The sequence below is a fragment of the Camelus dromedarius genome, chromosome Y (genome assembly GCF_036321535.1).
Source record: "Camelus dromedarius isolate mCamDro1 chromosome Y, mCamDro1.pat, whole genome shotgun sequence".
Classification (NCBI taxonomy): domain Eukaryota; kingdom Metazoa; phylum Chordata; class Mammalia; order Artiodactyla; family Camelidae; genus Camelus; species Camelus dromedarius.
In genome coordinates, this window is record NC_087473.1 from 19,864,208 (window position 1) to 19,889,381 (window position 25,174).

The 25,174-nt window shown below is 53.1% G+C and overlaps 1 protein-coding gene across 1 annotated transcript; it reads right to left on the reverse strand.

Annotated features, from left to right (window-relative positions):
* Positions 1-355: 355 nt before the first annotated feature.
* LOC105103099 (granulocyte-macrophage colony-stimulating factor receptor subunit alpha) lies at positions 356-25,174 on the reverse strand. The gene is made up of 12 exons (XM_031446034.2): positions 24,826-25,174; positions 20,253-20,343; positions 18,435-18,577; positions 10,323-10,449; positions 10,075-10,204; positions 9,448-9,632; positions 7,704-7,837; positions 7,280-7,303; positions 5,389-5,524; positions 3,965-4,067; positions 3,040-3,121; positions 356-1,129 (listed from the first exon to the last, which is right to left on the reverse strand). The coding sequence occupies exons 2-12, from the start codon at positions 20,320-20,322 to the stop codon at positions 959-961; spliced, it is 1,305 nt and encodes a 434-aa protein (XP_031301894.2). The 5' UTR covers positions 20,323-20,343; positions 24,826-25,174; the 3' UTR covers positions 356-958.

Below are 25,174 nucleotides of genomic sequence, written 5' to 3' on the forward strand. Positions count from 1 at the left end.
AAGTTTGAAGATAGCCACGCGCAGCATCCGTGTTCCCACGAGGACGTGTGTGCACCCACGCACACGCACACGCGTGGACCCCCGCCCGCGTGCAGGGCGGTCACTTCTGAATTTTACTGCAAACACACTGTGACTGTCTTTCCTGACGAGCAGAGACAAGCTCACATTGCCTCTTGCAACGTCGACGTAGCCCTGGCCACCGCGTTCAAACAAATCTGGGAATAAACACCCAGATTTTTTGTCTTCTTATTGCAAATGCTGCTGCATGAACAGAGCTGTGTGCACGCCTCTCCGCGGCCCGTGGGAGTCCATCGGATGGACCGATTCATAGAGGCAAGTAGATGACGGTGGCATCTGATAATTAGGTTTATTTATTTTAATGGAGGTACAGGGGATTGAACCCAGGACCTCGTGCATGCTAGGCGTGCATTCCACCACTGAGCTACGTCCTCCCCACCGCGAGCCAGGATTTTATAATCGCTATGCGTGGAGTAGAACCTTTGGAAATTGTGAATCACTGCACTGAACACATGGAACTTCTAATATTGCATAGCAAGTATACGGGAATTAAAAAAAAAAGTATGGTGGAAGAAAAACAAAAAAGCAAAACAAAACCACAGAAGTAACCCGGGCGGATGGGCACTGCATAGCGCAGAGGCATTTCCGTCAGGAAAGAGCTTCCTCATTTCCCCCGAAACTCTCCGCAGGGGCTGGTCCTCCGCGTGGCCGGCGCCCTTCGGAGGCAAACCTGCCCGGCGCATCTCCGCGCGGACAGCCCGGGCCGCAGCGCGCGCCGACTTCTGCCCGCACCCTCCTCCGTCAGCGCAGCCGGCCGGGTCCCTCCTGCAGGCGGCTCGGCGGCGGGAACGCGCGGGGGCCGGCGGCCGGCGGGCTGGGCGCACCGGACAGGGGGCAGCGCCAGGGTGGGATGGAGAGCAGAAAGGCGCGGCCGGGGACGTTACTGCCCCGGCCGACCACGCACAGCAGTGATGTTTTCATAAGGGTTCAGGGCTGGGGCTGGACCCACCACCTCCGCTTCTCTGCCCGCAAACAACTTCATTTCCTCCACCGTGAGGAAGTCCTCGGGTTCCTGCGAGCCCGCTGAGGGGTTGTCCCCGTCCCAGGCCATCTAGGAGAGAGGACAGAAGGCCCGAAGCTCAGACCAGCCACGTGAGTCTCTGGTTCTCCCATGGATAAAACATCGGTATTCATGGCAGACAGAAGGTGGAAACAGCCCAAGTGTCCACCCGTGGATGCACGGATAACAGAACAGGGTCCATGCATACAGGGGAACATTACTCAGCCAGGAAAAGGAGCGAAGCTCTGACATGGGCTGCAGCGTGGATGGACCTTGAACACAGGTTGCTCTGTGAGAGAAGCAGACACAGAAGGACACACAGGGTGTGATTCCATTTATAGGAAATGCCCAGAACAGGCAAATCCAGAGACACAGAAAGTGGCTTCAAGGTGCCACGGCCTTGGGGACGGGGAGGGGATTGACAGCTCATGGGGACGGGGTCTCCTTTGGGGGGTGAGAAGGTTCTGGAACCAGACGGAAATGGTTGCACAGCATCGTGGATGTGCTCAGTGCCCCAGAATTGTACACCTTAATGGGAAACTGTACGGCATGTGAATTATAGTTTGATAAAGCTGTTTTTATATAAGAGAAAAGGACAAATGTGTCATTGGCATATTCAGCTCTGAGATGCCTGGAATCCAGGCGGAGGGATGGGCTGTCACGTCCCCCTGGGACAGACAGATGGGCCCCACCTTTCCTCTGACGCTGCCATCTGGGGACCTCGGACTTGGCTGCTCCCAGTGTCCACACAAACGACCAGCCCGTCCGCCCCGGCCCCCGCCTCCAGGCCCCCCCGCAGGCCGCCAGCCCCTAGGCGCGGAGCTGAGCAGCGGGAGCAGAGCCGGGCCGAGAGAAGTCTCTCTCGGAGGACGGCGGCTCTGCGCACCCTGCGTGGAGGCGGCTGGGGAGGTGGCCAGTGGGAGCAGTGGTCTGACCGCGGGGAGTCAACTCGGTGGCTGCCTCATGACTGGGGAAGGCCCCCCCGCTGAAGTAGGGGGTGACGCCAGCCCGCCTGAGGCTGAGAGTCAGGGCTGCGGGGCGAGTTCACGTGTCCACCTGGGAGCGCACGGGGGCTCCGTTCAGTGCCCAGCGAGGACGCTGACATCCGCCCGCCGGCGCTTATGAAAGGGCATGTCCTGGGCCCCGCGTCTGAGGGGCTGGGGGCTGCCTGTGCGACGCCCGGTGTGGCGTCTTGCGAAGTTCACGTGGTTGAGCTGTGGTTTCATCTTTTTAACTCAACGTTACTAAGCACCCCCCTTCCCACCCGCATCAAACCATAGCTGTGCCCTGAATTTGCCCAGGAACCCTAAACTCTGCTTCTGTGGACTCTGTGGCAGCCCCGGGGGCAGCTGAGGGAGGGGCGGTTGGAGACGGGGGAGGCGGGGGGCTTCCTGAAGAAATGGCGTCCAGCTCAGAATGCAGCCCCTGCTTTGGGGGCACTTCTGCTCTGCCACGGGGTCGGGGACACTTGTGGCTGATGGGAAGGTGAGGTCGGAGGGGGCAGGGGTGACCGCGGCTGCCCCCAGGTAACCAGCTGCTATGAGTCGAACGGTCGCCCCCTCCGACCCCCCTAAAAAAGTTCACACTCGCCCTGAACCACACAGAGGGGACCTCATCTCCAAGCAGGGTCTTTGCAGATGTGATCCGTGGAGGGTCCTGGGATGAAGTCTCCACAGAGACCCCGGAAAGAGAGAAAACCCAACTCGAGCGCTAGCCCGGGGTCCCCACCACGGAAGCAGGTCCCACTGGCGCCGATGCACCCTGAGGGCGGTTTCTCGGCTCTGCTGCACATTTCGGTGCACTTTTTCGGGGAGGGCCGGGAGGGAAGGGATTTTACAGGGCTGCAGGCAGCCGGACAGCTGCCTCCCCTTCCCTCCCTCTGCACCCCCCCCCCCAGCCCTCTCCGGTTACTGCCACGCCAGGGGCCAGACCCCAGGAGGGGCCCGGGTGGGAGCACTCACCTCCCGGGTGGGCGTAAACGAGCCAGCCAGTTCCCGTTTCACCTGCGGGATGGGAGGGAACAGCTTTTGCTTCAGGGAGAACCTGGCCAGGAAAGACAAAATGCGGAAAAGACAAAGGGTGCTTGGAAATCCAGCGCCCACGTTCCTTGGCAAGGCCGGGGTTGCAAACGTTGAGGCCGGCAACGGGGGTGTGTTTCCTGCTCGGGGTTGTGGGGGGAGGGACGGGGTTGCCGGAAGCAGGTTCCCCGCATCCGCATCGCCGGGTGTGCTGAGGACCCAGTGCGCGCAGGACGGCTTCCCCAGGGTTGATGAAACACCTGGGGTCTACCCCTTGGGTCAGGGACAACCCCTCTGTGCCTGAGAAACTGAGAAATTGGGGCCGGGAAATGGCCAGTGGTGCTCACTGCTGCCCCCGTGTGTTGGCTGTGACCATCTCCACCTCCATCACCATCCCTGCTGTACCCAGACAGTCCCCGGCTCCCGGGAAGAATATCCAAATTGTTCCCCCAAAAGCCACTGGTTTTAACCCCGCGACGTCCTCAGAGCCCATCTCCCGGACACACGTGCACTCTTTGCATCTTCTTGGAAACCGCATATTAAAGTTCTTTCTTCCGGGCACAAAATCATGACTGCGTTTTGCAGTTAAGTGTGCAGCCCCCCAACACACAGGCAAGTCAGATTCTCCAGGAGAGTGACCCGGCCACTGGGAGAGAAGCAGTGTGGATGTGTGGCCACGTGTGGGGCTCAGGCAGCAGAAACCCCGTCCCGTTAGTGGTCACCCCTGTTCCCCTGCCTCTGCCCTAAGCAACCTCAAATCTGCTTTCTGAATCTGGGTTTCTGGTCGGTCCGGGTGGGTGGGGTCACATGCTGGGTGCCCTTGTGTGTGTGGCACACGGTTTTTGAGTTTTTTTTCCGGGGGGCTTACCTCTTACAGAGGAACATCAGGCCTATGCTGGATAAAGCCGCTGCCCCCACCACCAGCCCGATCAGGACCACAAGGAATCCAGTGAAATTCTTCTCTGGGAAACCTGGAAGGGTAAGATGAACAGAGAGTCAGGAGTGACTATGGGGTGGGGGCCGGGGTTGGGGAAGCAGGGCTGGAGCCGAGGAGGAGAGAACTTCCAGACACAGGGACTCGAGGGACAGGGGAACATTGGCTGTGAAGAATCTGTTCTTCCTTGGGTCCTGTGCCCACCCACCTCAACCCCTTCTCACTGTCCCCATCTTCCCCCTCCACCCCCCCAAGAGATAACCTACCAAATACATTTCCACGAGGGCACAACTGATACGGCACGATGCCTCCCTTCCCAATAGATATTTACTTTCAACACTGTACTACATAGCCAAAGGAATGAATGCATAAGTGTGAAATGTCAAGGATGGAAGAGAGGTTGATTTATTTACTTTTAATTGCAGAGGACGCTTTTCTTGTGTAACCTGAGCCCCTTCTGTGAACCATGAACCCACTGCTTACAGGAAAGGAGGCTCATGCATGGATTTGGTGGCTTGTCTGTGGGGTGGAGGTGGGGAACACTGTATGGCTTTCAGGCATTCAGTAGGTGCCTACTTAGAGCTCATGCCCTGTTTGCCCCCAGTGGATCTTGAGGGACCCCTGGAAGGAGGCACCGAGTGGGTTTTCTGCTGGTCCTACAGAGCAGGCACTCAGGAAGGCTGCATAGTGGGTACTTGGGGGTCCACAAAACTTGAGTTCATGGGGCCAACCCTTGGCATATCCTGCCAGGGCCAAGCCAGCCCTTCTGGGTGATGGTAACCATCACGTTTTCAGGCCACTCAGTTTATGACAGCCCCCATGTCCCCATGAAGGTGGGGGGCACCCTGGAGGGCAGACAGAGCCCCCCTATGTGGGTAGAGAAGTGGAAACACCCTGGCCGACCCCCGGGGGGTGGGTGACATCCCTGGTTTGGGCACCCAGGGCCTTAGAGACACCCCAGTGAAGTTGAGGAGTTGAGGCAAGGGTGATTCAGAGTGTCTGGGAGGGCACCTTCCCACAGGGTGACCCCAGAAACACAGGAGGGGGTACAGGAAAGCAAGACACGCTGTGGACAGTGTGTTAAATCAGAGAGCCTGCAGGAGCCGCCCTGGGGACCCCAAAAAAGATATGTGTCCATCTTAAACCCTGGGAACGGGACCTCATTTGGAAGTAATGTCTTTGCAGGTAGGATGAAGTGAAGGACCTGAGAGGAGGTCCTCCTGGAGGAGGTGGCCCTGCATCCAATGACAGCACTCTTAGAAGAGACAGAGGAGGAAGGTCAGGCAGAAGAATTCAAAGGAAGGGTCCCTCCGTCCCTGGCCACGTGTCAGCATCCGCGGGTCCTCCCGGGAGCTCACCGAAGGGCTGCGCGGGGCCCCACTCACTCCAGGTGTCCCCGTACACGTGCCTCACTCTGACCCGGACGGTGTGCACGCCCGTCACGGCGGAACTCGGCATCAGGTACTCATTCCTATTTTCTCCTCTTTGGAAAACCTTTAGAAGAAAAGAGGACCGTGTGACAGGTGTTGGTGACAAACACTGGACTGGGGATGGGGAGAAGGCGGGGGATGTGACGGTCTCAGAAAGAGGCCTGACACCCGGCAGGCGGGCCAGCGGGCGCTCCGGTCCCGCCTCCTGCGTTCCGTCCCTGGGCCAGAAGGGGCTCTGCCGTCTGCAGGGGGGCCCCCCCGCTCCGTGTCTGGGGCTCACAGCTCTCCGTCTGCGTCCTCGTCCCGGGCAGGGTCCCCCACGCCCTTGGGAAGTGGGGTTGGGGTTCCTCTGATTGTACACAGAGGATGCCGGGGTGGGGGGCAGGGGTGGGCAGGAACCCCGCCAGGCTGCACAGCTGGACGGTGAATGCAGTCCCGTGGACGCCCCTCGCTGCGGGTTGGGCCCCGGAGGGCTGCCTTCCGCTCCTGCTCTGGGCAGGTCAGAGGTGTCCTCTTAGACCGCGGCCACCACTCCGTCCGCAGCGGGGCTGTGCACCCCCGTGTCCCAGGACGTGTACGTCTGGAGAGGCCGGGAAGAACAACAGGGAGACGGGGACTGGAGGTCGGAGAGACATGGCCCGGGCGGGGAACTTCAGGGGAAGGGCCCGGGTGCCTGCCGAGATCGGGGCTCTCTCCTGAGACAGTCCGGCCACCCTCGCGCAGTGTCTGCCCCGTGCAAACTCCCATCTTATGCACCCATGTCGCTGGATGCCTGCTACGGGCCGGGCTCTCCTACAGGGACAGTCTCTCCCATGTGCGTGGCTGAGGCCTCTTGCTTTCATGAGCTATGTTTCTCCGTTGAGACTCCGTGGACCCCACGCTGCCTCCCACCCGAGCCACACCGGCCCTGGGGCCACAGCTGGAGAGCAGACGAAGACGGACACTGAGGATGACCCTAGAGGTCCCTGGCCCTGAAGGAGACCCCCGGGCAGCGAGGAGCCACGCCTGCTGGCTGTATGATGGGTCCCAGACGTCATCTGAGTGGTAGGTAAGGTCCAGAGAGGACATGTGCATCCCCAGTGTGGCCCCCATGGTGCCTTCAGGATGTCGCTAATCCCTGCCCCACTTCTCTGGGCCATTGCAAGGGTGGTCCCTGGGGCAGCATCTCAGTAACTCCACTGGCATCACCTGGAAGCAGGTGAGACCTGCAGGACCCCAGGAGATGGATGCACTTGGCCGCGCTCCCTCCCGAGGCTCCAGGGGAGGGTCCCTCCTGCCTCTTCCAGCTTCTGGGGGCTCCAGGCGTCCATCCCTGGGCTGGTGGCCACCTCCCTCCCGTCTCTGCCTCCGTCTCCATGTGGCTTTTCCTCTGTGTGTCTCTCCTCCTCTGTCTCTCCTGAGGACACTGTCCTTGGATGCAGGGGCACCTCCTCCAGGAGGACCTCCTCTCAGGTCCTTCACGTCATCCCATCTGCAAAGACTGTTTCCAAACAAGATCCCATCCTGAGGTCTCAGGTGGACATAAGTTTGTGGGGATGCTTTCAACTCACTCCCCCGTGCTCTGAGAAGGGTCCAAGGAGGTGCGTTTGGAAGAAGGACGTTGCTTTGTCCACGAGGAGGGTGACAACCAGCTACCTGAGCTGCGTCAGAAGCTTTAGAGACACCACAGCGTCTCAGTCGGGGGCAGAGCCGGATGGCCGACCGCCGGGCGCGCGGCCGGGTGCGCATCGGCGCTGAGCCGGGCTGCACGCGGGGGGCCCGGACTCTGAGCAGCTATGACCCGAGCACGGGTGTCGGAGAGGAAGGAAGAGGTACTTACGGGGTCTGTCTTGGAGAAGCTGCCCTGTACGGAGAGAGCAAAGGGGTGAAACAAAGCGTCAACGACAAAAAAAAAAAGAAAGAAAAGAAAAGAAAAGAAAAGGAAAGAAAGAAAGAGAGAAAGAGAGAAAGAGAGAAAGAGAGAAAGAGAGAAAGAGAGAAAGAAAGAAAGAAAGAAAGAAAGAAAGAAAGAAAGAAAGAAAGAAAGAAAAGAAAGAAAGAAAGAAAGAAAAAAAGAAGTGACCTTAATAGCAAAAAAGGAATCAGTGTTGCCTTTAGGACAGAGAGGAACTAACCCGGAACTCATTTCTGCAGCAAAGACTTAACCTTCTTGTCAGTGAGGATTCGACCCCAAAAGGGAGAAGACGGGGGGCGTGGGGGGACGAGAAAGAGTGTGGCTCTTCGCAGAGCTCTGGGGTCCTCACCTTCCTCTGGATGTCCAGCTCATAGTACAAGACGTGACTCGAAATGTTGAATCTGGTGACGGGGTTGTCCCACTGGATCACGTAATAGGACCCGTTGTTACGAGCCGTGAGGTTTGCTGGCGGGTTGTACTTCTCTGAGAAGAAACGCAAGCAGGCAATGGGTTAGGAGTCCATTAAGAGGGACTTGGCGGGAACCTCTTTCTTTTTCTTGCATGAGAGAGAGAGGAGAAAAAAAAAAAGCCAGCAGCCTGGGACGTGAGACCTCAGGTCAGCAGAGAGTGCATCTCAGGCTGTCCCCTCCGTGGTGCATGCAGCAGTCCCTCAGTTCTCAAAGACCCCAGGGTCACCCCATGAACAAAACCACTCCCTGGGCACCAGGACCCTCCCCCTCCTCGTATCGGGTGGACCCAGCTCAGCTGGGAAGAGGTGCCTTTGCTCCCCAGGACGTGTTGTTTATTCACAGGTTCCCAATTTGCAAGTCCAGCCACTCCCTAAAACTTATCAGGAACCCCCAGACCCACACCTGCTATGCTCTCCAACTTATTTGCCAAAATGTGGCCAGAAATGTGAGTCACCCAACAGGTGTGTTCTAAGCTGAGATTCAGCAATGCTCAGATTGCAAGCAGGTGCGCCTCTTGGGGGTCTACAGACTGCTGCATGCGTTGCACTTTTATGCTCGGCGTGGCCCACGCCACTGTTTAAACGGCCTCCCGACACAGTGCTGGATGCTATCTGGGATTCCTGAAAGGAGTCAGAATGTCACCCCCAAATATGACCCTGGCATGGACTCCTATTTAGACCCAAAGGCAACAAAGAATCAACAGATGCAGAAAGAAGTGATTCCATAGGTCGCCTTATCTGACCATCTCAGAATTGAGCACTTCCATGAATCCCTCTGGGGGGAAGTTTCATGGAAAATCAGCACCGAGAGGCTTCTGCATAAACCTTCCTGAAATAACCCTTATCTTTCATTAGTTTCCACATATATTTACCACCTCGGCAAGGTCAAACTCCGTTTCCTTTGTATAGTCATGTCTTCACGATTTAACACTCTTTATGAAAATGGTATATATGTTTCTCAGTCTAACCACTTCTCTGGGTTGGGGGAGTTCATTTCTTTTCTATGGCACTCCCCGGTGCATGTAAAAATTGAAATTAAATTGATATGCTTGTTTTCGGTTGATCAATCGCCCATTTAATTTGCACACCTCCGGAACAGAACCTAAGAGGGTGAAGGAAAAGGTTTTTTTTTTTTTTTCTAATTTTCCACCCCCCTTGCAGGCCTAAGCACGAGAAAGACTGTGGTGTGCCTTATGGAGAAAAATACATGTAAAAATATGAGCAGAAGCCATATTTGAATTTTTCTGTTTCTAAAAACAGGCTAACCCTGTTTTTCCCCTATTAGCCATAATTCAGTATTTGCTTATTTAGGGTTTGCAGAGAATTTCCAGACCACAAATGATGAGCATCCTCTGTCTTTGGCATATTTCATGCATGACTCAAATCTATGAGTCCCACCCCAAGGGAGAGTTATGACACCCCTGCCTCCGTCTCTGGGGAGGTATTTCCCTGGCCTCGAATCTAGATCCAACATCTTGCTCAGACAAGTCTGGGACCCAATGCCTGGTCTCACACAGCCTTGGTACAAAAAAAAAAAAAAAAAAAAAAAAAAAAAGAAAGAAAAAAAAATAAGAAAAAGGAATGAATTGGATGGCTCACAGAGGAACAGAGAAAATGGTCTTACCAATTTCAGTGGCTACAAAGGGAGTGAAGTCCAAAAACTGGATGTCCGTTTCATTGCTGGTTCCGTTCACCAGGAAGAAGTAATTGTCCGTCGTCTGGGGTTCACCGAGCTGATCAAAATGGCAGCCCACCCGTGTCCCCGTTGGGTCAAGGACGTACTGGGCACACTCGGACACATTCCCGTGCCTGCAGTTCCCAAGAGGGCAGCGAGGAAAGGCTGGAGGAGTGTGTAGCCTCCTGGGGAGGCATTATCAAAGACAAACTCTCCCTCCAGCCCAGAAAACCCTTCTGGAAAGGAGACAGTTTAATCCTTGACTCAGCGCAGAACCAGTGGGCAGTAGGAGAGACTGCAGATGGGGAGAATTCGTGCTCTCAAGAGAGAATTGCTGTTTTCCCGACACTTTCGGGACGGGAGGCGGGTGTACCTTTTGGAGCCAGGAGCCAGCCGATGCAGACTGGGAGATGGGTATTTTTTTTTCCCTGGATGTTTGGACATTTTACAAAGATTGCCCTCCACCAACCCCAAACCGGGTGCAGGAGGAAGCTTTTCTGGACCCCGGGTTATTGAACACTGACCCCCATCACGACCTCCCAGCTGGCTCCCAGGTCCCCGAGGCGTCCAGCTTACAGGGAGGCCCACGTGTAGAGGTGATACCGCACGTCTGCAGGGGCGGCCGGGCCCTGTGCCCAGCTGCAGTTCAGGAAGTGCACATTGTAGATGAGGCAGGAGAAGTTCACGGCACCGGACCCTTCCCTGCCTGGGGAGACACGCACCCCCGTCCTCACCGTCTGCACCGCCGCCACCAGCGCCCCGCCGGCGACAAGGACGCCGCTCACTGTGCAGAAACGGGAGGGACCCGGCTGAGGCGGCGTCACCTGAGTTACAGAAGGTCAGGGTGGCCTGGAACTCGTGGCCCTCGGAGGTGACATTCACGGTCAGGGTGGCCCCCCGGTGCAGCACAGAGTTTGAAAACGTGCAGAAGTACGTGCCATCCTCGGCTACCTGAAAGAGACAGCATCCGAAACGGCGCGCCGCAGGCCCCTGGGAGCTGGCAGCCCCCCGACGGTTCTAAGAGGTGGGGGGAGGGGGCCCTGACCACGACCCCCTTCTTTTTATCGAAGTAGAGTCAATGGACACTGTTATGTAAGTTATAGGTGCACAGTACGATGATCCACAATTTTTAAAGGTTATTTTCCATTGACAGTTATTACAAAATATTGGCTGCGTCCCCTGCGTTGTACAGTGCATCCTTATTTATTTTATACCTAATAATTTGTTCCTCTGACTCCCCTGCCCCTCCCCCTTCCCTCTCCCCACTGGTCACCCACTAGTCTGTTCTCTGTATCTATTGTAATTAGTGCTGCTATGAACAGTGAGGGACATGTATCTTTTCAAATGACTGAGTTTTGTGGATATATACCCGAGAGTGGGATTGCGGGGCTCTGAGATCAAGATGCTGGCTGATTCAGTGCCTGGTGAGGGAGGGCCCACGTCCTGGTTCATAGACCCCTGTGTGTCCTCCTGTGGCTGTAGGAAGGGTTGTGGGAGCTCTCTGGGGTCTCCTTTTTAAGTACCTTAATCCCATTTATCTGTCAGTTGTCAGTTTAATTTGCATGCCCCCAGGACAAAACCTAAGAGGGTTCATGACTGCCCTCCTGACCCAGTCACCATCCCAGAGGCCCCATTCCCTAACACCGTCACATTGGAGGTTAGGTTTTGTTGATGAAAAATTAATCAGTCGATCTAAGAAAGAGGTGGAAAATTTCATTCGAGCCAGATTTGGGGATCATAACCCAGGAAAAGCATCTCACAAAGGTCTGAGATCTGTTCCGCCCATTAGAAATCAAGGCTCAGTTATATAATTTTTTTTGACACAGAGGGCTGTGCTTCAAATGACGTATTATTGACAGTTTACAGAATCCAGGTCTAAGCGTCATCCTGGTGGGTCATGTGACCCCTTACAAGCTCCAGAAGGAACGTTCTCTTTAAGGAGCTGTCTTGTTGATGCTGGGAGAGGGTCGCTCTTGAGGGTTGAGCAGGGGTTCCTGCCTACGGGGGAGGTCTGGTTAATGCATAATTTTAAATTGTGTGGAAAATTTTGTTTAATTTATTTTTGTCTTGCCATAAAATATGAATTTTATCTCATAGTTTCAAGATAGGAATTTTGGGGGGACACAGACATTTGGGTGGAGAACAGGTCCCATCTGTACCATGAGGGATGAACTGGACTCTGGTCACCTTTGCCTTCTCCCCAAAACTCCTCACAACAGCCCCAGATAGAAGCCCCACTTGGCCCTGGGTGTCCTCAATCTCACCCTGGACCTCTCTCAACTCCAGGCTGCCTGGATGGACAGCTCTGCATGGTGTGTAAGACCAAATACTAAACAAATTGCTGACCAGTGTCACCACTCAGGCACGAGCCCTCCAGGACCTGGGGGCATTCCTGGTTCTCCAGGACCTGGGGGCATCCCACGGAACCAGCGCTGGGAAGGAAGATGAGGCCTGTCTCCAACGGGGTGGTCCAGGAGGAGGTGGGCCTGACCTCAGCTGTCCCCTGATTCATTGCAGAATGGACCTCCCATCATGAAGATACAAGAAAGCTAACAGTGACTTTATCCTGGAACAGGAAAGCAAGGGCTTGTGTTCACGTAGTTACAGAAAAGGGTACCAGTTTTTCAATCTGTGCAATCTCTTAGCCAAATGCCTGGGGTGGACGTCCTGTTGAAACTGAGCAGGACCCTGCTTGCTCCTTGCTCAAAAGTCTTTCCGCATCCCCGATTCTTGTTTGTAGGAAAAAGGTTTCAGCCTCCTGGACCTTCCCTGAGTTCCAAAAGGACAGATTCAAACAGTGATTAACCAGGGAAGGGAGGGTACACAGAAACAAAGGAAGGTCATTCAGGGAACAAGAGTGCAGCCTTGGGGAGGGTCCTGCTTCCCCCTCAAGGCACATCCAGAACAATGCATCCGAGTTCTCCTGAAGGAACTGAGGCCCCCGCCCAGGTGGAGGACGGCGACTTCAGGCTGAGCCCAGGATTCCTGGAGCCCCGTCCTGGTACCTCCCCACCGGCCCATCAGAAGACAGTCACACCCCTGCAGCCCCCACCCCACATTTTGCCTATTAAAAACGTCTGCCCCCAAACCATGGAGTGTTTGGGGCTTTTAAGCAAGAGCCACCCCTTCTCCTGGCGGGGTCCTGCCATAAACCTTTCTCTGCTCCAGACTCTGATGTTTCCGTTTGTTTGGCCTCACCGTACTGTTTGGCACAGGAACTTGGATTCAGTGACAAAATCAACCCCTTGTTGACAATAACCAGCCCAGAAGGTCAGCCTGCCTGAGACGCTCACAGGAAGCCAGGTTGCTATGACGACCCAGGAGGTTAACAGTAACTCCTGTAACAATCAGCCTCTAACGGGCAGGACTTAATAACCAACCGATATGGTCTCTAAATGTGTCCCGCCTTCAACTTGACAGAAGGATTACTCTTAGCTAGAAGCTACTGAGAATCAACCGATGCAGAAAGAAGCTTTTGGAGCTCCTATCATCTGAGTAAAAAGAGACTTCTGAGAAATCAAGACTGCCATGAATCCCCTATCCAGGGAAATGGTATGACCACAGAGAAGACAGAGTCAGCACCGAAATGGACCTCCACAGGCATCCTTGTCTTCCGTGACTTTCTCTCACATGTTTTCTTCCCACAATTTGCTGCCCTTGGAAGCCTAACAACCAACCCCTCCGGCCCACAGCTGCTTCCTTTGCCTTAATCTCCCCATTTATTGCTCTTTCTTAAAAATTGTATATGAACTCTAAGGCCTCCCTGCTTCTCTGGGGGTATTTTCTTCTCTGTATGAAGCCCCCCACCCCATGCCATGTAAAATATCTAAACACATATAAAATTTGTCTGCCTTTTCTCCAGTTAATCTGTCTTTTGTCAGTCTTAATTTGCAGGGCCCTGATGACTGTACCTAAGAGTATAGATGGAAAGTGTTTTACCTCTGCTGCACCACTAGGAGGCGTTCCCAGTCCTCCATCTGCCTTGGAGGCTCTGCCAAACACAAGCGATGGTGGCCGACCCATTGTGAGAGCAAGCTTTCAATAACCAGCCTCTGCCTCTCCTCATTTGGGTGGTCTTTGTTTATTTCCACAGGTTTAAGGCACCCTTAGTAATACAACAGCTTCCTACCTCTTGCAGCTTTGTGGAGGGATTTCGTGGCTTGGTAGGGCATTCTATTTTGCCAACAATGCCGAAGACCACTGTGGGATGGGGACAGTGGGGGAGACAAGTTTTGTGGTGTCCAGCCCCGCCTGTACTCAGGAAACTGCCCTCTAGCGTCATTTCTGGAGGGGGATTCTGGAAGCTCCCAGTAACGGGAAAATCACAGATTCCCATAGTATCCCAGCCACGTGGAAATAATCCAGTTGTGGAAATGAATGGGGAATTTTTGTTTTTCCCTAGAGATAGATCACATTCTCTTTCCATTTCTATAGAAACATTCTTGTGAAAAAAGGATTTGCTCCAGGAAAAAAAATACACAAAAAACAAACTGTTGCTGGGAAATCCTGAAAGAAAAGAAAACTGCCATTTTGAAACAAGGATATCATGAAGCAGGAAACTGCGGAGTTAGCTGGAAGGAAGCTCTTGCTAAAAGGAAAACTTTCAGAGTTACACAGAAAACAACAAAGACTCCCTTAGATTCAGGCAGGAAAATCTGTGATTTACATAAAAATCGGGCTGATGGATGGCCCTAAAGCACCCAGCAGGAGCCAGCCCTGGGGCAACCCATGCAGATTTTTTAGGGGAAACTTTCAAAACAGGGTCTAATGAAGCCCCAGCGGGGCGTGTTCCTGACCGAGACCTTGTGAGGCCTGCAAGGACTCACAGAAACATCCCACCTGTGCGTTAAAAGGGTGAAGACAAATCTTAAAAAAAAAAAATTAAATTAAGTTTTCCTAAGAAAAACACCCCCTCCCTTTTTTCTTTAGCATTTACTTTAGAAAACGGACAAGTGTACAGCCTCCCCGGGGAGTGGCTGAATCTCTTTAAAAGCTGAAGGGACCCTCCCAACACCTCCCCAGCCCCCGCCAGTGCCTGTATCCCAGGAGGGTCCGTCTGGGCCCCCACCCCTCACCCTGGAGCCTCTTCTCTAAATGAACCTAAGGAAGGGGGCGGGGAGGTCCTGCCTCCTGTCTCTGCGGGAGTTTGGTTCCACGATGTAACTTCCTGCTCCTTGAGAAGATGCTCGAATTTGTATTTGTCCTTTGGGTGCAGACAAGCGACACGTGCGGTTCTGTCTGCCCGGCCCTACCGAGGAGGGTAGTCTCTGAAATCTCTTAGGCTGATTCAGTGATACAACTGTCTGCTGGGTTGGCAGGTGATTTTATTTAATGCATGTGTTTGCATATTTATCTGTATTTTGCTCTGTGCTTTAGCGCCCCCCCCAAATTGTTTAATTTTTATTGTATGTGTCCCTCTGTGTCTGCTTCTCTCTCATGGAGCATCCTGTGTTCAAGGTCCATCCACCTGTGCAGGGCTTCTCTGAAGGACACATTTTATTTTTCACTATATTATCTCTCCTGAAAATTCCTCCTTGGACCGGGATGAAATGAGGAACCAGAAAAGGGGGTCCTGGCAGGGATCTGAGGAACACTGACAGCCCCCAACCCAGCGCCACGTGCCAGATACTGACCGTGCACTTGGTAACACAGCCGGGGACAGACGTTCTGAAACGACTCAAGAGGAAAAATATGGAACCCCATTCTTACCGGGAAGGCCAGGGCTGGAAGGGAGCTCCTGGGTGGAGACAGGGAGCTCTTCACTCCAAGGGCATCAATGGAGCCCCTTTGCAGGGGACCAAGGGACCTTCTCAGCCCCCATTTCCTATGGCCCCATGCCCCCTCCTCCCCTTCTCTGCCCTGTGGTCCTGCTTCTGTATTTTCTGCAGCTCCCTGTCCACTCATGGTGACCAGAGGGGCACCTCTGAGACCACTCGGGGAAGCGGCCACTTCAAAAGTCTTGGCCAGCAAGACCACCTCTCCGCCATGTCAGCCATCTAGCAGGAAGGGGCCTCCCCGGGACGCGGGGCTGAGCGGGGTCCCGGTGGGCGGGGACGGGAGAGGAGGCTGAACATCACTTAAGGGACAGCGAGGCCACCTTGGGAATTTAGGCATCTTTCTCTAAGAAGCGGATTTTAAGCAGGTAAATAATATATTCATGTTTTTTTCGTAAATACAATTTTTTTTTATCTCATTGTTCTTTTAAAAGCACAGATGCGTTGTGACCTACAGCTGAGTCTCCCAGAGCCCTCTCCCCGCGCATGAAAGCGTTGCTTCCTGCCTCTTCCTCTTCGGGGGAGTAAAACACCACGTGGTTCTTGCATGGTTTCCCATACGAACCATAGGAGAGCTAGCAGGATTGTTTGGAGTTGAAGGCCATTAAGAAAACACACGGGGCAAGGGGAGGGTATAGCTTAGGGGTAGAGTGTGTGCTTAGCATGCACGAGGTCCTGGGTTCAATCCCCAGTCCTTCCACCAAATAAATAAACCTATTTGCCAGCCCCCCAAGTAAAACCCTCAAAATTAAGTTCACCTTGAAAAAAATAAAAGAAAAGAAAAAACACAAGAAATGCTCCCTGCCTTCCCCCATTTGCCTAGAAGGAGGACACACATTTGCAAAGGGGATCCCCCCCCCTACAGAAGTTCATCTCCAGAGACAATCAGCCTAGACATTTCCCACCCCTAAAACCTCAAAGTTGTTTTCTTTCATCCTGACATCTCTCTACAGAGTCCTCGTCCTCCTGTTAGGATTTTAAACATGGCCGTGCTTAACCAGCCCTTTCCTTGGGGTGACTCACGTCTGAGTGCTCCTGCCCGTGCACCTGTTAACAAACATTCTTTTGCTTTTCCTCGTGTTACTCTGTCTTTTGTTAATGTGCAGGGCCCCAGCCAGGAAACCCAAGATGTGTAGACGGGGGGAAAAAAGCCTGTTTCCTTCCCCTACAGAGGCTTGTGTGCCAGAGCTGTTCTTGTGACCTCGAAGTGAGCAAAATCAGAAAAAATGTATCCATGTGGGGTTCATGAACACAGCCCATAGTTTGATTCTGTCCTATGACCTTTTCCTAGGGATGTCTGAATCTCCATATTGTGGCATTGACCAGTTTGATGCACTACCCACAAGGGGTCTCTCAAAGTCCTCATTTCCATGCCGTGGATGAGATCTGAGGGACTAAAAGCGCCCCAGCGGTGGGAGGAGGGGCAGGATTCTTACCCGTGTTATTCTGCAGACACTGACGGATTCCCCCGAAGCCCCCTGCCCAGAGCATCACCCACCTCCTGTGCGGACCCACTGGGAACCCCAGAATTGGTGTCAAAATTATCTGAAGCTGGGACAGGATAGAGCTGAAGTGGTAGAGAGCATGCTTAGCATGCACGAGGTCCTGGGTTCAATCCCCAGTACCTCCTGTAAGAATAAATAAATAAATAAACCTAATTTCCCCCCACCCCCCAAAAAAGATTATAATTATCTTAAGCTGAAACTATTTGGATTCAACAGGTGCAGAAGGAAGCCTCCTGGACCTTCTTTATCTGCCTAAAAGCAGAAACTTCTGGAAAATGAGACAGCCATAAATCTCCTCTTTGGTGTGGCTTTTATCCCATGAAGGAGACCGAGGGTCAACCTACCATAAATCTCCTCTTGGGGGCACTTTGCTGGCCATGAAGAAGAATGAAAGTCCACTCACATCTCCATGAACAAACATTCTCACAAGATTTCTTAGCTCCCGTTCATTTCAGTCTTCTAGAAACTCATTTTCTTCCCATGTAGACCTAGTCTCCCTCCTCCCTTTTCCCTCCTAGTTAGATTTAGAAGTCCCTAACTTCAACCATTTATCAAGCGACTTCTTTTGTAAGCTTCCAGATGCATAAGGACACACTCCCCCCCCACCTCCTCCTGTGAGTCTGTCTTTGATCAGTTTAATTCGCAGGCCCCCAGGAGCAGAACACAACAGTATAGAGGACAAGCCTTTCCTCCTTGACATCCTCAAAACCAAACAAGAGAAGCAGAAGTATGTGAACTAGGTGACGAGTGAATGCATGGAGCCCAATGAGACAGGATGAATCCAGGAAACTGTTCTAAAGTTGAAGGAGGGGGAAGTCCATTTAATTTGGCAAATTCACATCCTTCCCCATCCTCCCTTCTGGAAGGCGAGAAATCAAAATAAAATCAGGTGCAGAAAAGACAGCCATTGTATTCGTTCTCATACAAAAGAGCAAATTTTACCCACCTGCCCTACCCCCCCAACACGGGTCTACAGAAGTAGAATGAAGAGGACCACCCCATACTTGGATTTGTGACCCTAAAAGACTGCACTTTGCATAAGGATTATTTTGAGGTGAAGGCAGTTGAGGGGCAGAAAGAGTTCTTGCCCTCCCCTGATCTGCTCAAAAGCAGGCACTGATTCCCCTTTGTGAAGACGGCACAAACACTCCTTCTCTCCTGTGTCAGATTGAGGAGAGTGACCTTTACCGCTGAGGTGGAGAACCGGTCCCGAGATGAGGCTGCCTACACAGAGCTTATAAAATAACCTTTATCTTCCATCAGTTCCCCGTATATTCCTAGTCATGTCCCCACAGATCTATCAGTCTCCGAAGCCCAAATCTCCTCTCTTTTGTCTAATCACTTCTCCACAATTTGTTAAAAGGGCACATAAATTTCCCAGTCTGACCCCCTTTTTGGGTTTTCACTTCTTTCCTGTGAAGCTTCGTGTACACAAAAATTAAAAATATGAACAACACCAGATGCTTTTTCTCCTGTTAATCTGGCTTTTGCCTATTTAATTTGCATGCCCCTTTCACAGCGCCTAAGAAGATGGAGGGAATTTTTTTTTCCCCTCTCCAACAGGAATAGTCAGAGAGGGAAACTCAGGAAGCATTTTGCAGGGAAATTCAAGAGTTACAAAGAGCAAAATCACAGGGCAGGAGCCGTGAGCACTCACCTGTGGGGTTTGGCTGATGGGAGGATCAAGGGGGGCGTCTATTGTACATTCTTGCCAAGTCACGTTTCTCCTGGAATTCCAGGTTAACATTTTTTTCCTTGAATCTAGCTTCAGGTTTATAATAGGAGACACCTTCTCCTGTGCTGTAATTTAAAACACAAAAAACCAAAAACCAAACAGTTAGCAAGAATTGGAACACCTTCCCCCCACCGCCAGTGACATTATAGTTACAGTTGAGGGGAGACATTTTGCAGGCATCAGGGGTGGGTCGCTGTGGGGTTTTTTTGTTTGTTTGTTTTTGCTTTTTCTTTATCGAGGCCAGATTAGCGTAACATATAATTAGCCGTTTAATTTAATTTAGTTTAATTTTTAATTGAAGTATAGTTGTCTAATATCATGTAGGTCTCAGGTGTACAATACAGTGGTTCACAGGTTTTAAAGGTTATGCTCCATTTATGGTTATTGTAAAATGTGGGCTGCATTCCCCGTGTCGTACTATGCGTCCTTGTAGCTTATTTATTTTACACATATAGTTTGTACCTCTTAGCTCCTTCCCCCAATCTTGCCCCGCCCCCTTCCCTCTCCCCACTGGTCACCATTTGTTTGTTCTCTGTATCTGTCAGTCTGTTTCTGGTTTGGAATATTGACTAGTTTGTTGTTTTTTCTTTAGGTTCCACGTGTAAGCGATATTATACAGTATTTGTCTTTCTCTGAAAGTAGCTATTTCCAGCTGAACAACTCAGTGGCATTTATGAGCCCGTGAAAAGATGGTCATCAGAAAAAGGCAAATCTAAACCTCGATGAGATGCCACTTCATCCCAGTGAGGCTCCCTACAACAATAGTTAAAAAAACAAAAACAGAAGATAATTGTTGGAGAGGATGTGGACAAACCGGAACCCTCTGTGTGTGGCTGGCGTGGAGGCAAGGCGGGGCATTCTGTGTTGGTTTAACTGAGCAGCTTCAGTTAATTGAGCACTCAGGATGGGGGAGGGGACCGCTGAAGGGTCTCTCCCGAGGTGTCCCCTCTGAGCTGGGGTCGCTAGTGGTGGACGTGATTCAGGGCACCCACCTACCTGCCCTACCTCACCTGTCAGGACATGCCTGCCACCACCCACCTCACCTTTTCTCTTTTCTTTCATTTTCTCTCTGTGTCCTTTTCAAGTGTATACACATCCGTTAAATGCCTACTAAGCCTCTGGCCAGGCTCACCATCCAGAATGTTTCCTCCAGGACTTGGAGCATGTCTGACGTGTGACCATCCAAGAAGGGAACACCCGTCTCCCACTCTCCTGGGAGGAAAGGGCCCAGAGGCATCTGGACTCTGGCTCCAAAGTGCAAAGCCACCAGAGGTAACGGGTTGGACCCACTTCGCTCCATTACCAGGTGAGAGTGCTTTCTGTCTGTGCAACCTCTTTACTGGGCTGTGCGTGGCGCACATCTCGCCTGTGCTCAATCCACACAGCTATTTTCTTTCTCTTCCACCATCACAGAGAGGTTTCCCGGGTCATCGGGAGATTTTGTCCTCGATGACTTTTCCCTGATACAGGCTGAAGATCTGACACCCACCCTAGCTGGGTTTGGGGTTTGGGGTTTGGGGCTGGGGTGGTAGGACCTCTTCTCACCTTTGAGCCCCTGATTCTGCTGGAGGAGAAACTCATCTGCTTCTGGTCTGATTTGCAAGGAGATCCCTTCCCCTTGCGGGGTTGGGGGGAGGCTGGTGCCCCAGGTCACAGGAGCTTTTGTCCCTTCAAGTGTTAGGGGAACAGCAGCCACACCATGTCATGGACCCCAGCATTGGAGGACTTGCTGGCACTTACCTGGGTCTGTGAAGCATGCTGGGTTCAGAGGCACCAGGAGGAGGCTTATGAAAGCTAACAGGACTGCCATGCTGCTGCCCCACAGCTGGACCTAAACTTCCAAAGAGGAAACACCAGCTCAGAAGTCAGTCCAACCAAGGCAGGAGCACTTCTTTCTTAGCACAACCCCCAGGGAGTCACCTGGACTAAGGACTGACCTGCTGGGGCCTTTGTGAGTAGAGGAAAATGGCAGGCCTGAGGCACTTGCCTCAGGACTAGAGTTGTTGCCTCATATCCCAAAGTGGCTGCTGTGGACCAGCATCCTCACCACACATTCTTTCTTCTTTTCACTGAAAGCCTCACCTTTCTTCTAATAGCTTCATGACTCTATTACCTTTCAATTAAAATTTTTAAGTGAAGTACAGTTGATTTACAAAGTTCTGCTAGTTTCAGGTGTATAGCAAAGTAATTCAGATATATATATATATTATATATATTATATATATATATATAATATATATATATGTTCTTTTTCAGATTCTTTTCCATCTTAGGTTATCACAAGATATTGAACATAGTTCCCTGTGCTGTATAGCAGGATCACCTTTTAAATTCTGCTTGAAATTCCCTCCAAAGCGTCCGTCAACTTTACGCACATTTATAATGACAACTTTCACCAAACTGCGATTGAAGAAACAGTTTCTGGCTCCTCCCTGCGTGTTACTTCCACAGGCCATAACTGGTCCACGTTCTCACTGCAGAGAGGCGTATGTAGGGACCCACTTAGAACCCCAGAGTTGGTATTAAGATTATTTAAAATTGATCTTCTTCTAAGTGATCATTGAGGGCAGGAGAGGCGAGGCCCTCAGTGAAAAGAAAAAGGGATGTGTGATGAGCACACTGGTCCACTGCAGCTACTTTGGAGTATGAGGCAACTCCGCCTGGCCATGAGCCAAGCACTTTGCTTCTGTCATTTTCTTCTACTCACAAATGCCCCTGCAGGTAGGGACACCCCCAGACATCAACCTAGGGGAAGAACCATGGCTTAAGGAGGTCCCCTTTCTCAGTGCCCATGGAACAGAGTCCTGGGAATCATCTGAGAGCTGGAGAGCCAGCTAAGCTGCAGAAGCTGAGGGGAAGGGAGCCTTGTGAGGTGAGGCTGCCACCTGGATGAAGCCACTTGGAGGCCAGGTGCAGGAAAAGCTGGGAGGCTCCATGGAGATCTGGACGGAGGTCATGTGTGACCTTGGCACAAAGACTTTTGGTGGACAGTGTGGCCAAGGACAGTCCATAGTGTTTGGGGTGTAGACCACTGGATCTCAACATCAAGAACTGGCCATGGGACTAACTCCAATTCTCAGGGACCCAGGGAACCCACTGACCCAACATTCCCTCTGTCCTCCCAGCATGGAAGACTCAACTGCTCTGCCCTGGACAGACCCTGCCCGGGGTTGAAGATCAGAGGATCAGGTTCCTGCTGTTCTTCCCTATCTGACTGGGCGGGAGTCCTGCCTTGCATGGAACAGAAGCTGCTGCTTCCAGACTCAGAGGCAGGATGTGCACCTCTCTATCTCCCTGAGAAGTGGCCGAGGCCCCCGCTCTGCTTCTGCCTGGCTTTTCATTGCAAGAAGCTGGATCCCAGAGTCAACTGACTCCCAGACAGTTGCCTCCCCTTTGAGAAAACTATTCCTCTAACCAGGGCAGCAAAAAAGAAAAAAAAAAAAGCATAAAAGAATCTAAAATATTCTAGTGGAATCTCTTTTTGTGTTTGGTGATTGGAGGGGCAAGGTTTTGTACATTTGAGCAGATTTTTTTTTTTTCTAATATCTTCATGACTCTTCAGATCAGCAAGGGCTGAACACAGAGAGATGGGGACAAACTGGGCTGGCTGCACCGTCCCTGGAGGTGAGGCTGCAGGCAACCTGGCTGAGGATGGAACCCCTTTTTTGTGAGGAGCTGACAGCACGCGGGGGCCACTGACAATGTGGGGTGCCAGGACCCTCAGCATTTTAGCCTTTGTGCTCCTTTTGGGGGGCAGTGGCCAACCTCTTGTGATCAGAATCAAATTGATCTCTTTCCTGGGGGGAACCAGGTAGCCTCCTTTTTGCTCTGTGTCTCATTAGTGAGCAGGAAGTCTTCCCTGGTGCGACAGACTGAGGGAGGAGGCTGGGGAAAGGGAGAATTGGAGAGCAGAGGTTGTAGGGCAGGGAAAAAAAAATCTTTCCATCTTCTACCCTCTTAGATTCGGTGCCTGGTGCATGCAAATTAAACTGATAACAAAGACAGATTAGCAGAAAAGCTGGCTTTAATTACATATGTACGCATGGGCGTTCGCAAAGGAAAAATGTAGTTCAAGGGGGTGGCCAGATAGTTGAGGCTTATATTTCCTCTTAAGCTCAACAAAGGAAAAGGGGTTTGGGACTTCTGGGTGGGGGAAGCCACTTATGGGAAGATGACTCCGGGATCCTTTTAGGATTCTCAAGCGTCAGAGCTCCCACAGATAGCTGTTGCTGAAACCTTTCCCAACCATGTTGGGACAGGACAGGGAAGTCCTGAGCTCTGTTTTAAAGGAGTAAGTTCATAGCATGCAATGCAGCAAATACGGCCTGCCAGGCCGAGGACAGGGAACCCCGTGGGGCCCCAAAGGAAGCCCCAAAAGGTCACAAAAGGTTTGGAGAAAGTCAGAGGGAACCAAGGCGTGAATCCCTGCCCAGTGATGAAGTTTCTAACGAATTTTCGGAGGAACAAGCCCTGCTCACACCTTGACCTCAGATTCCTGCCTCCAGGACTGGGAGGGAATAAATGTGTGATGTTTAGGGCCCCCCTCCGCGGCCCCCCGTCTGGGGTCCTTTATTCTGTGTAGCAGCTGATTCGTGCAGCAGAGCGGTCAGGAAAACAATGGAAGATGCTGTGTGAGTGTCCAAGACCCGCCCTCACCTCCAAATCACCCCCATCCCCGTTATGAGTCCTGAGACCGAATGACGCACACTGGTATCCGGTGTCTGAGGGAACCAGGGTGCGGATTCCTGCCTGGTCCCCGGAGGTGGGAGCTGGCAGGAAGGGGAGGGAACCTCAGGACGGGGGGTCAGATGGACCCCGGCTCTCGGGAGAGGCCAGAGTGTGGAACGCAGCCCAGCCTGGGGAGCTCAGGACGCCCCCTCTCCGCCCCCACCACCTCAGGGCGGGCATCGGGTGGTGTGGACAGAATCAGAACTCCCCATCCTGCTGTCAAGACCCCAGGAGACGGGCTGGAGATCCCCCGCCTCTTCTGCAGACTCCGTTTAACCCCGAACTGGCTGCGTTTTGTTCGATTGCTTCATCTCGGACTGTTTGCCCACATCAGAGGGACAGGACGCTTGAGCCGTGGACGGACGGGGACAGAGTGCCGGCGGGGAAGTCAGGGGGCTCCTCGCATGCCATGCAAACGGCACGGCTGTTCCACGGGAGCACGAGGGCTGGCCTTTTCCGTTTTAACAGATTCCATCCGACCGCCTTCTCAGGGTGCCCCCGACGGCACGACGTGTCCGGTGACCCTTCATTCTCTCTCCACCAGGGGTGCACGTCTTTTCCCTTGTGGTCCACGTGCCCACGGCCACCCCTTTCTGAGAAAGCGCTCGTCCCCGAATCCTGGGCAACCTCCCGGGGTCTGGCACCGCGCTGGTGGACCTTTCATGGGGCATGTGGGGCGGTGAGTCCCCCGTATTCTCTCTGACCAGCATCACCTCACCTGCAGTCTCTTCCCCGCATCCCCGCCCACTCTCCTCCATCCTCTGCCATTTTTCAGCAAACCCGCCCCACCGATTCATCGGCACATATCTCCATCTGTATCTCTAAGCCACGATGGTGCTTCGAAACGTACCCTGTGTCCTCACTGCACCAAAAACAAGGAAACCTCAAGGAGAGGGCTTCTGCTGATGGACTCTTAATCTGACACCTGTGTCCTCTCCTTACGGTCCCCAAAGACATGTCCCCACGCTTCCGGGATCTCCAACTATCCGGCCGCCGGCCACAGACGGCACCCTTGTGCTGTCTAGCGAAGGCTGCAAACGTGTCCTGGGTTCTGAGCCCATGTTTACATCCCTCGCCGCGTTCGCTGGTTTTTCCAGGATGGAGTGAAGACGGCATCATGTCTTTCCTTCCCAGGGGAGACCCACACCCTTTCTGGGATTCCCCCGGAGCCGAGGAAAAGGTCTGTGGGTCAGAGCCGTGTCCCCACCTGGCCCCAGGGCGGGGGTGAGGGTTCTGTATGTGCACGTCGGTGTCTGAGACCAACGCTCGATGGCTCTGTTGCTTAAAGACACCCCAAAGGAAACATTTCAGGCGTAGATGAGAGCGCCCAGCGCCACGCACGCGATGTGGGCCTCGGCCAGACCCCCCTTAACCACCTGGGCCTTCGCCGAGCAGCAGCGAAACCGTGACTTCCACTGATGCCACTTCCCCCTCGTCCCCGGTCCCCCGGGCCGTGACTTCCCGTCCCTTCTGCTGCCCTCCCAGGAGCGATGCGCCCACCCGGTCCCGCTGCCCCTCCCACCGCAGGCCCACGTTGCCGCCGGCTCCCGTGACCGCCCTGAAGGTGGGGGCAAAGGCAACTTACTGGTCAGGCGACTTCGTGGGTCCTTCTGGACTCTTTCCGGGACCCCTTGAAGGCCGGTGCGTGGGGTGGGCGGCGGTCACCTCTGTAGGGCGACGGCAGGGAGCGGGGGTCCGCCGGGGGCCGGCCGTCTTCCCGGAGGCCGGACTTCGGCAGCGAGAATGAGAAAGCCCGACAGCCTGTCCGTCCGCACTCTGTCTGTCTGTGTGTGCCCTTGTATAAGCGGCGTCTCGAGAAATAATCTATCAGCCGCGTCTTCCTCTGCATTGCGTGGCCAGCTGGCTGTTATCATCGCGGCGGACAGGAAGTGTTCCAACCCAGCCCGCTGGCCGTCTCGAGCACGGACCCTTCC